Source organism: Tenrec ecaudatus, chromosome 15 (genome assembly GCF_050624435.1).
Source record: "Tenrec ecaudatus isolate mTenEca1 chromosome 15, mTenEca1.hap1, whole genome shotgun sequence".
NCBI lineage: Eukaryota > Metazoa > Chordata > Mammalia > Afrosoricida > Tenrecidae > Tenrec > Tenrec ecaudatus.
Genome location: NC_134544.1, coordinates 41,175,132 through 41,189,262, shown reverse-complemented (window position 1 = coordinate 41,189,262; position 14,131 = coordinate 41,175,132). Strand labels below are relative to the sequence as shown.

The window sequence follows — 14,131 nt, the reverse complement described above, 5'->3', positions numbered from 1 at the left end:
CCTGCTGCCCTTTGGGATACACTATTAGTTTGTTCATTCTTCCATCCCTGGAAACAGAACAGGACTGCAGAGAAACAAGAGCAATAGGGACCAGCCCCGCATGCCCAGAAATCTTTGCTAAGCCACAAGCCAGTAAGCCCTTGCTTAGATGGGACCACCTGCATTTCCGGAAATTCCATTCTTAAATTGCTAGTAATAGACAATGGTCATGCATTCAAGGCAGAAGGTGGAGAACTTTCTAAATAATAGATTCTCCCAGTCTGAAGCTCAGTCTAGGCAGCCGTCACTTTTCACTTCATCGTGTTCTTATAGCAAGATTACTGATTATAAAGTTATGAAGTGAATAGCCAAGGATGGAGAAAGAGCTTGGAATCCATATTTATTTTCATGATTTAGGGATTATTGGCCATTTGTTTTCAACTATTTGTCACTGAAGTCTTGAAATAATGGAATTTATCAGAGAAATGCCTCGTTCACCGATTACTGTCTGAACATACTGGAATAGCATGTGTGTACTCATAAATTGTTCGTGTGCTCGTAGGGGCAATAGATCACTGGAGCTCTGTTCCCTCAGTGCCAGGGGGAGGGAGCATGGAAGCATGAGTTATAGCCTGCTAGACACACTCCCATACCTTCATGGCTTACAGTTCCAGGTGGCTCTTTGTTATATAGATCTCACCTTCATATTACTTTTACCTGCTAGTCATTCATGGTATCCTGGGCTGTTTATCTTTTTAAAATTATTTCGTTATCCAAGCATTCACAAGTTGTTTGACAATGTCACTTTCAGGCAGTCCACTAGATCAGTCACTTGACTCGGCTTGGAGCACTGGTCCCCACCGTCTACACACTGATCTTGAATTAGGGTTCGGGTCTAACACATCAGCAAGGAATAGTAACCATGTTTCAAATCAAAGTAAGTTCCCTTGGTGAAGTAATTTTATGTTTGTCGAAGCTATGATAGAGAATTCAATTATCATTTTCAACCACTTCTGGCATGCATGGATTTTTTGGGAAAGGTTAAGCCTCCGCTTTAAAGCGTAGGTTTTCCAAAACTAATCCTATTTTTTGCTCTGATAAGTCTTTCCTTACTCCAGTCTAGTGGGGTCGATACCACACATATGAAAGCCCTGCACACTAGTATTTTTTCTGTTAAAAGAATGTAAAATACCATCACCATGCACTGATATCAGTTAAATGCTTGTGAAAAAATTATCGCTTTGAAATGATACATATTTAGGGTTTCTTCCTTGAGTCTGGGTTTTCTATTTTATTTTTCAAGATCTTCTCATGCTATTCTGTGTTGTCCTTGGACAGAAATTTCAAGAACTCCTGGAACATTATAGAAATGTAAATTCTCAGACCACTCACCTCCCCAGTCCACTTGACCTTCCCACTGCCAAACCACAGACAGCATTTCCAAAAGGCTTCGAGGGACAATGTGTGCACTTGGAAGCTGGAGATGCCTGACTCTAGATAACTGTTGGACAGTAGATGGTATTTCAAAGGATGCAAAAATTAGTAAATCTAAATGGTTTACTTTGATGTCAAAATAATATTACATTGACTGATCTGCTCTAGCATGTTAGTGTGTTCCAAGCATCATGCTAGCTTTCTCTGTGCAGTTTCTCATGGGGGTAAAAGGAACGTGAAGATGGAGGGCAGCTGCCCAAAGGACAATCCCTGGAATATTCCTCATATTTATCATAGGAGGAAATAGCTAGATCTTGTGGGGAAGAACACGTGCTAAGAAAAGGTACGCTGTACACATAGGAAGGGTGAATACTAGAGCAAAGATCAGGGAGAGAGTAGTGTTCTGTCAGATGTCAGAAAATGTTGCCGTAATGGAAATCAACTACCCAGGGAAGAGTGACTGAATCCGAAGTAGCTCGTTGACTGGAAAAATCTAGTGTCTTTCACTCCTCTGCCTACTATCGAATTGAGAACAAAAGATGATGTAGGTTGCATGTTTTAAGTTACATGTAAATGTATATATCAATAATGTAAATATATATATGTAAATGTATATATCAATAATGTAAATGTGGCTTTCTTTGCAATGGCGAATCCTAACCATCTTAATATTGGCCTAAGATTGTGTCGTTTTAATGTGAAATCCTGAGCATCTTCCTTTTCCAGGAACAGGTTGAAGTGTACAAGCTAGGGCAGGGGCTATAAGTAGGTTTGGGAATGAGAGGAACTGGTTGCGAACCTTGATTCTGACCTGATACGTAGCATAATAAATAGTAAGCCAAATTCTGACCAATTACCTGGCTAACGGTATTGGTGTGACTCATAGGAAGTGACAGGGAACTTGGTGAAGGGAATGCCATTGGAAAAGGACATCCTCTGATGCATGGGATGGGTAGCAACGCTCCTGTTGGCATTAGATTTTAGACCCAAGACATGCTTATGCTAGAATCAATCGTTCTCCTAAATCTACAGGAGACACTAAACAGTTCGTTCCCACTAATGTCACTGGGAGCCACTAGTGTACGTCCACTCCTCTGGGTAGCCCCGGGGATAATATTATAGATGAGAATAGTTATACACATGTATGACTGCAAAATGAATGACTCTAAAACTCAGCAGCTTCCAACACCAAACCTACATAATTGTATAGTTTCTGCATGTCAGGAATTCAAGTTTGTCTTTACAGGATGCCTCTTACAAGCTTTCATTGGATGACTATGAAGCTGTCAGCTGTGGGTGCCATCTCAGCTGAAGACTGTAGGGGCTCTTCCCATGCAGTCGTCTCCTGGATCCCTCCCCCCGCCCCATGAACCTTATCTCATGGTGAACCTCTCGCAGGGTTATTTTATGACATGACAGCTAACTTCCCCCAGGACAAGTGACTCCAGAGCATCAAGATAGATTGTGTGCTCAAGATGGTAACCATGGTCGTTCTGTAATCTAATTCAGGAAATCCTCCCATTTTCCACTGATAAGCATTGAGGTCCAGCCTCACTCAAGGGAAAGCGATTGCATAAACCTGTGAATACCAGGAGGCGGAGATCACTAAAGGCGGCTTTGTGCTGTTGCTTTTTAAAAAGACTGTTTCCTTCTTGATCCTCCGTATGTTCTAGCATGATTCTTTAGGACATGTATTGCATGTGTAATAAGAAAATAAAATGGCTAGAGGCAATGCAATTAAATGCCTGAGGTAATTCTTTGTTCAGAAATAAATGGTGATCCGGAATGTCACTCTTGTTCGGCATTTTCTTGGTGGCATATTTGAATTGATGGAAGACAGGATCTATTTGTGACCACCTGACCACATGTTAGATCATGTCATGAACCCAGGTGGGAATCATTAACCTATTGTGCGTAGCTGTTGATTTTTTACATCCATAAGTTGAAGTGGTGAAACCCTCTGCTGATAAGGTCAACGCTCCCACCATCCTCAGTTGTCTAACAGCCTCCTTGCTTTGTCCTCAACAGTATGCTTGATGGCTCAAACAGACTTGATGAGGAACACAGGCTGATCGCCAGGTATGCTGCAAGGCTGGCAGCAGAGTCTTCCTCGTCTGTAAGTAGTTGGAATGAGAGCATCCATCTAATGGCATCTCATATGTCAAGTTCATTGTGATGATTGTAGATGACGATAGTTACCTAGACGATCTGCACTAATTTACTGTTGCTTTACTTGTGGTATGTTGGTGATGTATTCCCAGTCTAAAAATGGCAGACTTGGAGAACTCCACCATCCAGAGTCACACTGTGATCAAATTGGAGGTGTACATCCCCCTTTACCCATTCCCATCCCCATGTGAAAACCTGAGAAAGAGGCTGATAACTAGGTAGGGCTCCTTTAATAGGCCTGAACAACAAGAAAACCCCAACACTGCTCACCACTATAAAGTCAATCCCAACTGATGATGATCCTAAATAGAATTTCGGATGCTATAAATCTTACCAAGACCAGACAACCTCATCCTTCTCCCAAGAAGTGGCTGGTAGGTTTGAACTACTGACTCTGCAGTTAGCAACTCAATATCTAACCTCAAAGCACCCCAAGGACTCTTTAAAGGGTCTGAAGCAGGGATATTGGGGGAATACACTAGGTTTCAGGCAGAATAGTTTTAATTAACACTTATATTACTTATGACAACAAAGATGATACCTCTTTTCATTTGTTGTTTTAATTAAAACAAAAAACAATCAACTTCACATCCTGATTCAGAAATCACCTGTATTAAATTGGGGAGGGGGAGACGTGATAAGTGCCTAATACAGGGCAGTGGGCATCAGGAGAGCAAGTGAGACACTGTGGTCTTCCCCTCTCACCTCAGTTAATGCTGCAGAGCACTTAAGCAATGATCTCAGATGAGCATCTTTTCGCAGCTAAGACTAGGGACGGGGACATTTTTATACTCCCCTGATTCTCAGGTACCACCCTTATGTCCTTCTTTCTCCAGTCCCTGGAGAAGGACGTCATGCTTGACTAAGTGACAGGGCAGCAAACCAGAGGAGGACCTTCCACAGGACGGATTGACCCTGGAGCTCCCTCGATGGGCTCAAACCTAACAACAGTTGTGAAGGTGGCACAGGGCCAGGCTGTGTTTCATTCTGTCGCACATCGGGTCACTAGGAGTCGGAACCAACGCGAGAGCACCTGGTGGCAATAGCCCCCCCTCTCCCCCCAAACACACACCCATGATCAGAAGGGGAAGGAAGGCAGGGTAGGCTCAAAGTGCATTTTCGGGCCCCAGATTCTGACCCAGGGAAACAGATATAATGGAAGTGTGTGTCTATGCATCTACCTCTGCACCCAACAGTTGTGTGGTGTAGTGAGACATGACATTGTTGTTAGGGGCAGTCAAGTAGTCCTGACTCATGGAGACTCTTGTACAATAAAACAAAGCATTGCCTTACAACACGTCCTTACAAATGTTGCTGTGTTTGAGCCCGTTGTCACAGTCACTCTGTCAGTACATCTATCACATTGAGGGTCTTGATTAACAGTGCAACTTTGTGTATTTTGGCTCCATGTCTCTGTACTCTAATGCATTGTTTCCCTGGGGGGCACTGGGAGGATTCAGGGTCTGGGGGCTGCAAAAACAGATATGTACACTTTGGACCTTTATTGTATCCAAAAGTTTTAATTGCCAGGGGAATACTCTGTCATTCTTTTTCTGAAAAGAGGGACCGTGTGTCAAATAAGTTTGGGAACCTGTGGTCCAATGGAGAGCACTACCTTCTGAGTTCACTGCCCTGGTCTTGAAGTGGGAATAGCCACGATTCCTGTACTCACCATTCTACTTGTTATGAGAGTCAGACAATCCTTTCAGGATAGTGCGGCATCCACCAGAGATCACAAAATTGCAGCCTGCAAATCAAATCTGTCCCCTTGAAAATTATCTGCGGTCTCCACCGGTATTTTTTTTAATTAACTCTCATCATTTTTGAATCAGTTGATTTCTTCAAAACTCTGGATTTTCCACTTCCTTGAAATCCTAACAAGACCAGGACCTCGTTTCACCTGGCCACAAGCAGCAGCACGTCCACAGCGGGCACCTCTCAGGCCTTTAGATTTCCTCCCTTCCTGGCCCCTTTGGCCATTGGAGTTTGTGAGGCTGGGTGTGTATTCTCAATCTCCAGGCTCATGGTATTATTGATACATGCATTCACTTCTCCAGTCTCTGCTTCCATCTCATTCTCAAGGTCATACCTTATTGTTGTTTCTTGCTTAATTATAGCAACCTCTGTGACTCCACCACAGGAAAAATGCTACCCCCACATTAATGTGAATACTTCTGTTAATCTCTTTATAATAACACATTAAGAATGGCATTATGAACTTGATACATCATAATTAATACAATATCACCTGATTAGAGAAGAAATGGAGAGGTCATCGCCTTGGAGCCATCCCTTTGTTTTTTTAATGAAACTCTCTCGATATAGTTGCTCAATGTTCTTGTGCTCATGATTTTATTTCCTATAACATCCCATCTCCTCACATGAATTGTCCATCCCCGCCAAACCAAACTCACTACCAGTGAGTCAGTGCTGACTCATAGCGACCCACTGTGCGTCTCTGAGACTGTCGCTGTTTACAGGAGGAGAAAGCTCAGGTTTTCTTTTTAACCACTGCACCTGCAGGACTCAGCTCCATGCCCAGGTGGAAACCTGCAATCCCCTGACTCACTACTTCTGTCCTCCCCATCCACCATCACCAGGAGCTCCCAAGGTGGCAGAGTAGAGTGGTATATGTGTCGGGCTTTCAGGAGTTCCTCAGCGGGATTTTCTACTCCGGTAAAGAGCTAGTCTTGGAAAGTCATAGAGGGCAACTTTACCATGTCCTGTAGGGTCTTTATGAGTTTGGAGTTTTTCTTATTCCTCGTGGGTTACCAGAATAATTTAGCCATGTTTCCTATGGGTGCTAGTTCAACCGTGTACAGTAGAACCCGCGAAAGCCTGAGAAGGAAAACGCAAAGATCTGTCACTAAAACGAGTGATATCAAAGTAGAAGCTTGCAAGACCCAAAAAAACAGGCTGTCCTCTTGAGTTCCGGCTCTCCCACATTTTACAGCCTGACCCATGACGAGTGATTGTGCCAATTCTACTTGTCTAAAAATCGTTGACAGCAAGAAACATGTCTTTTGATACGATGCCAGCTGCAGTACCTGTTATGTAACAGTGCTGAATCTTAACCGTGCTGGACAGAAGACTGAAGGACTCCAGCAATTTAAAGGAGGCTACGGGCCTGAATGAGACTAGAACAGTGACCTCATGCTAAAGACTTGGGGCTGAAACATTGCGTATGAGACTAATGGAAGAAGCAATGAATTCAGTGGAAATTCTAATTGATCAAATTGGTTAACAGGGTTTCGTCAGGAAAGCAGATCAGGCTTTGACAGACTATCACAAATCTCCAAAGCTCGTAATTTTAAGATGTCCTAAGTCATTCACAGTCATATTCGGATATAATTTGGGATTTTCTAAAGGTCAAAATTGAGACATGACTACATAAAACTGAGTGCCATAGTCCCTGTGACCCTGCCCAGAAATGGCGAGGGAGTCCTTGGGGACTCCATCCAATACATGTCTTGAGTGGGGAACTTGTCCTCCTCCATAACCCTGGGACAATCCATCTTGCTCACACTTGGCTTTGCCATCATCTAGGTCATCAATTACAGCAGCGGTTCTCAACCTGTGGGTTGTGACCCCCTTTGGGTATTGAACAACCCTTTCACAGAGGTCGCCCAATTCATAACAGCAGCAAAATTGCAGTTATGAAGTAGCAATGAGAATAATTTTATGGTTGGGGAGTCACCACAACATAAGGAATGGTATTAAAAGGCCGCGGCATTAAGAAGGGTGAGAACCACTGAATTAAAGAGTCCCCACAATTGCACAATTACACCTGTAAAGGATATTATCTGACACGCCGTAAGGACTGACAAGTGATGTTTCTCCTTTGTCTTCAGGTTCCACTTCTACCTTTCCCCTCGCTTACTGTGGCTTAGCTTCTTTTATCTCCTCCACGTTCAAAGCTCTCACTAACCGTACTCCCTCTTGATCTTGCTCCCACGTAGGCCTTTTATGGGAAACTAACCCACCAGTTTAAATCTCTTGTGTTTATTGACGTCTTTAACATCCTTAGCCCTAATTTTTGAAACCAATCTAGCGCCTGTATATTTTTACTCGACAATAAAATGCACGGTTTCTTAATATTTTATGAGTTGGTGTTGATTTTCTCACTGGGTTGTCCACTGCCTATTGATGAAAATATAAAACAGACTCGATAGATTCTTAAGTCCTTATTGGGTCCATAAACTCCTTGAGGTCAAAGGGAGCCCATTTTTGTATGATCTGTGGCCTGAGAGTGTTTTATTATTATCTAGTGCTTGAACAAAAATCAAAAGAGAAGTAATATTTTAAGGCACATAAACATCATATAAAATTTCAACTTTCATGCCAGAGGTAAACTTTGATTAAAACACATATACTTTGTCTTTTATTTCCATATTGTCCACCTTCCTTAACATCCCGGGTGCACACGTGTTACCAAGTGTCCTACAAGCTTGAAAACCTGTCTGGCCCTGCCGCTGCTTCCCTTTTGTTCTTCATTTCACTCTTCAGCTGTCATTCTGACATGGAACACAGCTCCGTGAGATACTGCTGCAGCATTGCAGAGCCAGTCCAGGACCCGATTTATCCGCATTATTTCTGATCGATTGATGTCAAGAACAAAGCAAGGCTTCCAACCCCCAACTGGATTGAATAAGTGTATACTTCTTCTCAGTCCATCAATGTATGCATGATAACGCGTGTCCTGGTAGCACAGCCAATTAAACGCTGCTCTGCGAGCCTACATGCTAGTAGTGCAAACTCACCAACAGCTGCATGGAGAAAGGCCTGAAAGTGTGCTCCCTGCAAGGTGACAGCCAAGAACACTAGATGGAGCAGTCCTGCCCCACGGGGTTGCAATGAGTCAATGTGGACTTGATAACATGTCATCAGAAGAGAGTCTTGGATCACAAGTCAAACCTGACATACCTACATGCCAGGCAAAGACAGCTCACTCCCTGCCATCAAGTGGATCCCGACTCTTAGGGATTCTATAGGGCACAGTAGAACTGCTCCTGGGAGTTTGGAGGCTGTACATCTTGACAGGAGCAGAGAGTCTGATCTTTCTCCCAAGGGTTCATTGTGGGTTTCAAACTGCTCACGTTGCAGTTAATAGTCCCGCTTGGAACATACTCTACCTCCAGGGCTCCTTAGACTCTTAAGATCTAATACATAGGAGCTCAAAGTTCTTCAATAGCATCATAAAGCATTTCTTGATTACATGAATTGCTCATAAAAGTCACAGAAAAGCTTCCAAAAGTTCATGGGAAAATTGAATTACAAGGTACTGGAATTTTTTCATGAATTTTTTGAACACTAGCACACCACCGCATATTAAAACCAGGTCTTTACGAAGCCTAACTTTTCCTACAATCAGGCTCCAGAATATGAGAAAGCAGACTGCATTTTTCCATGTTTTTATGCCTTGGGCTATGATCTGCAAGGTCAGCAATTCGAAACCAGCAGCCACTATGAGGAAGAAAGATGAGCTTTTCTCCACCCCCATGAAGAGTGACAGTCTTGGAAACACACAGGGGCAGTTCTACTCTGTCCTATTGTGATGCCCTGAGTTGGAATTGACTCGATGGCAGAGTTGGTTTTGTTTCAGACATCGGCAGTAGGGACCATATTTAATATCTTCACTTTCTTTGATAGAATGTAACTTTTTGCCTGTGTTTTAAAAACAAAATTCACTTGGATGATGGTTCAATGACTAAAAAAAAAGACAAGAGAAGTTTCAGAATCTAGCCAATTTTTTGTAAAACAAGGACCAGTACACATACATGTATACATAGAGAGAGATAATATAGACATATGTAGTTATGCTATCATTTATTAGTGTATTTAATATATGACTGGAGACTGGAGAAAGATATGATTGCACATGTAAAAGGAAGCAAAAATGTCATTGCTACGAGGGCTCTAGTTCATACATAGGTTCATACATTGGTTTATTGTAAACAAAAGGTGCGTAAACATGTCTGCAATCAGTGACTGATGGCAGATAAGTTCTCTCAATAATGCTCTTGTCTGAGTCTTGTTGGAATGCCACGTGAAAAAATAGAAAAAGTCTAATTCAAACACTGGCTTCCGCTGGGCCAATTAAGTTTAGGCAGAGAGGCCAACTCAGAAGATTATTACCAACAGGATATCTTCATCCATTTTGTGGAAAGACGCAGGATGATCTCAGGGGCTCATTAGGAAGAAACCTGACAACATCGTTGGTGAGGAAACAGCCAGGAAAACTGTACTAAGGCGTGTTTTGTTTTCTTTTCATCACGACACTTCGCTGCTTCCTCTTAGAATTTCCTTGAGAACCCTGACCCACGTACCCTACACACAGGCCTTGCCTCTTCAGATTTCATTTTGTTCCCCAAATTCAAGGAACATGATTTGAGTCCGCCGAAGCTGCCGAAGCTGCCATTTTGGTGCGATGTGAAAGGAAGAGCAGAGAATGCTTTGGAGAAGAATTCGAGAAAATAAGCAGCACCTTCTGCAGCTCATCGACCTAGATGGAGAAGATGGCAAGAAACAACGATTTCACATTTTGATATTTTTAAATAAAGTTTTCTGTGAGTTAGCCTTATGTGAGCCCCAGTTGTTGCAGTTGCCTACATGACTCAGAAGAATGAGACAGTGTGGTGTGAAGGTAGAAGAAGAAAATGTGTATGTGTGTATGGAGGACGAGGAGGCTCTCTGCTCCCATAAAGATTTACAGCCTCCGAAACCAGATAGGGAGGCTGTTAATTGACCTAAACATGATGGCAGGGTTTTTTTTAATGTGTGTATTTATGACACTGTGTATCTATCCATATCAACGTGAAATGAATAAAGAAATAATAATAAAGATGTGCACAAAAGTAAATCAACCAATAAAAAAGAAAATCTTATTAAACATCACCTAAAGACCTAGGACATTTTAAATTATACAGTACATTGGCTAAATAGTAATCCTGCAGTAAGACATATGTCTACAGGGGAGAAAAATGTGTTTCAACCTGGCTATAAGGAAGAGATAAATTCCATCAGGCTGGTAGGGCAAGAACGAAATAGCTTCCTAAGGTCTTCAAATCAGACCTTGATAAAACCATTTTCCCTGTGCTCCACGTGTGTGCCTGGCAGAGAATTCTGTCTGTTTTCCATTGTGAATCTGTGCATCGTATCTGTAGAAATGGTCAGCCTTTGGAGGGAAGTGGAAACATGGTTGTATGTTATGTGGAAGGAAGTTTCCTTGCTCTGGTCTGCATAGCAAGCACGCGGTACTTGTCTTCTAAAGGACAGGTAGCGTCACATTCCCCAATATTAATAGGTGTAAACTACGTGTTTTACAGCAGCCGAGTCAGCAGAGAAACGCCCCTGACATCTCCTTCACCATCGATGCAAATAAGCAACAAAGGCAGCTGATTGCAGAATTAGAAAACAAAAACAGGTAAGACCCAGCAGCTGTTCATGTCAGAGGGGGCAGTCCTTGCCCCCTGGTGACGCACCTGGTAAGCATGTTCATGTACTAACCAAAAGTTTGAATGTTCAAATCCAGCCAGAGGTGCCTCTAAAGAAAGGTTTGGGGATCTACGTTTGCAAAAAGTAGATTGGAAACCATACAGAGCAGGATTACCCTCTGACACAGTGGGATCTGCAGGAGTCAGAATCGACTTGATAGCAACTGTCATCTGCTTTCATCAGTGACCTGTAGACAGGCTTTTAAAACCCCAGAAAATAATCATCTTCACACCATTCAGATGTTGCCAACTGCCCTCTCTTCCTGACGCTCTGTCAGTCTTTCTTTCTTCTATCCATCTGTCCTGGCATGAAATGTAAAGTGAGAGGTAAGAGGTAAGGAAGGAGTAGACAGTCAAGGTCAAAGCCATTTTACAGTAACAGGAAAAGCAATTAAGTTTGGCCTGCATTTCCTCACGCTTCAGCATCTCTCCCGTGTCAGTCCTCAGAAGGAGGAGACTAAAAGTGAAAGCTTACAAGCATCTCGTCTTGGTCACAAGATTACGCTACTCTGTCTCTCCAGAGAGCCTTGCTGTCCTTACAGGGTCGGGCCCTGGGGGAAATCAAGACTGTGTTTTAAAGGAAATATCTCAGGAGTGATTGCTTCCACTTGGGTCTGTGTACACTGCAGAACAGAGCACAAAGGCCCTGGGTGACCCGGCAGCCCTAGATCTGCTGTGGCAGCTTCCGTTCTGATTTCTGGCACGGGGTGAGATTGCACATTCTCCGTGCTCACTTTTAGGACCAGAACGAGCAAAGAAAATGAGATGGGAAACAATGGCAGAAAGAGAGCTCCCTCCTCTCTCTGAGTTCCTTCATGGCTGCGAGGGTGCCCACCCCGTCCTGGTGAGCATTTAGTCCGTGATGAACTCACCTCTCGAATACGGCAGCCTCATGCTCTCCCAGGACCCCACGGGCACATCTGAGAAGCTTCTGAAGGTCACGGTCCTCCACCCTGAAAACTCACTTTATGGGGTCCCTGGACTCCAGGGCTAAGTTAACCCAGCAATCAGATACCGGAGCGCAAGTAGAGAGCAAGGCTCTTCACACGCTCTGAGTCCTGACTCAGTCTACCTAAGAAACTCACAGACCTGTCAACCATGACCTTCAGAAGAGAATGCTTCTAAGAGTTGGAGGAGCACATCAGAGTTCTTATTGGAAGTCAAACGAGTCTTCAGATGAATTGCATTCGTCACGGCCTGCCAAGGCTACACACCTGTTAGGGCAAAGAAAGCAAAGGTTGAGGTCATATCCAAGGGTTGGCCCACTGTCTCGGTACCTACATGTGGCTCCGAAGTAAAATCGCCGTTTTTTTAAGAGCTATAGCTCAGATACGGGTGATTTCATTCATTTGTGACAATACATTTATAGCTCTTGAAAAATCTTTACATTGTTGGGAGGGTCAAGGTTGGCTCTTCTGTCTCAAAATTTGCTGATTCCCAAGGCAGCCCCATACATGTGGGCTGTGGGGCTGGCCAACCTGCGTGCGGATTGTCTCTAGACCACACTGTTGTCAATCCTGGGCAAGTTGTTTAACTGGTCTGTGCCATGCTCTATGAAATAGAGCCCAAGAAATAGGGGTAATGGCATTATCTTAGTTGTTGCACAATTGTGGCACGAATTCCATAAAATAAGTGTGCATCAGTCTCTTGAAGTCCAAGAATTAGAAGCATAGAGGCTCGCCCTTTCTTTAATCCAAGCAGCTTCCTCTTGACTGTGGGACCTCCTGGATTGCTTGGAAGATTTGCTTAAGGAAAGGTTTCCACCATGGAACACCAAGAGATGGGGGGGTGGAATGGAGGAGGGGTTGAAATCCACTGAATTATAATTCAACTGCCTCGCCATACCCTTGACAGGTGGAGAGGCTTCCTGGTAATTAGCCTCCTGAGTCCAGTGGGTGTTTCTGAAGCTGCCCGTTATAAATCAGCCTTTGAAATGGACAGACATCACCCCCTGCTCACCCAGTCCATCTTTCACTCAGGAGGCTTTGTTCTGCCCTATTGGCTCCTGTTGGATGAGAGACTGACAGCAACCCCCCACCCCCACCCCCACCCCACACACACCAGCATAAGTGATGTGTAACCTTGTGGTTAATGGCTCCTAACTCGCTTAGAGACCATTTGCCCTGCCCTGGTCACATCTCCTTTGTGGCCAGTCTAATGTCTACCTGAATGCAGCACAGCCTGACCCCGGCATCAATAACAGACTGACATGCCTCCCCCACTGGCAGGGCCACACCAACAGCATCACAGACTACATTACCGTGGATCCTGTTAAAAGCATCTTCCTGCTGAGGCTACCCCCTCCAAGCTCCGTAGTTAAACTGGAAAACGTGAAGCTAAAAGAGAAAGAAAGGGGGTTGCGAACAAAGAGATTCTCAGATACATGAAGGTAGAATTTCATTCTTGGGGAGAGAATGGGGGTATTTAGCTTTGTGAAATGATCCTCCTGTATCTTTATTTTCCCTCTGAGCACCTCATCACTTGGTAGCTAAGGTCCTTTGTTGTGTCAGAGTCTGATGGTAAATAACAAAAACAGACACGTTTGTCTGCTGAGCAGTGTGTCTCCTAAAGTTGCTCACCTCCCCCCAGCATTGCACTCCTGACGGCACCCCAACAGCAGCCCCTGCCTCTCAGTCCCCTCGGATCATGGCAACACTGCCGAGCAGGGCAGGCTGCTCCACAGCATCCAAGGCTGTCAATCTTTGTGGAAGCAGACTGTCACATCTTCTGCCCGAGGAGTAGCTGGTAGGTTCGAACTGCCCACCTTTCAGTGACTAGCCAAGCGCTCTCACCACTATGAGGAGCCCTGGTGGTTACAAGTTGGGCTGCAGTCCGCAAGGTCCGAAGTTCAAAACCATCAGCTGCTCCAAGCGACAGTCTCAGAAACCCACAGAGGCAGTGCCACCCGCCCTCTAAGGTCACGATGAGTCGGCATCGACGAAGGCAGTGAGTTTTCACAACGAGGCCACTACAGGGCTCCTACTGCTGACTCTAGCGATTACCCCCAACAAGCCAGTTTCCCTCAAGTTTCCTCTCCATGTGCTGCAGAGTAAGGC

The 14,131-nt window shown here is 44.1% G+C and overlaps 1 protein-coding gene across 2 annotated transcripts in view; it reads left to right on the top strand.

The window, feature by feature from the left end:
- DTNA (dystrobrevin alpha) overlaps window positions 1-14,131 on the top strand; it is a 301,290-nt gene that overhangs the window by 238,818 nt on the left and 48,341 nt on the right. For both annotated transcript variants that reach the window (XM_075532539.1, XM_075532540.1), the window contains exons 12-13: window positions 3,442-3,529; window positions 10,908-11,005. In XM_075532539.1, the coding sequence (XP_075388654.1) occupies window positions 3,442-3,529; window positions 10,908-11,005 (186 nt within the window). The remainder of the gene's footprint in view (window positions 1-3,441; window positions 3,530-10,907; window positions 11,006-14,131) is intronic.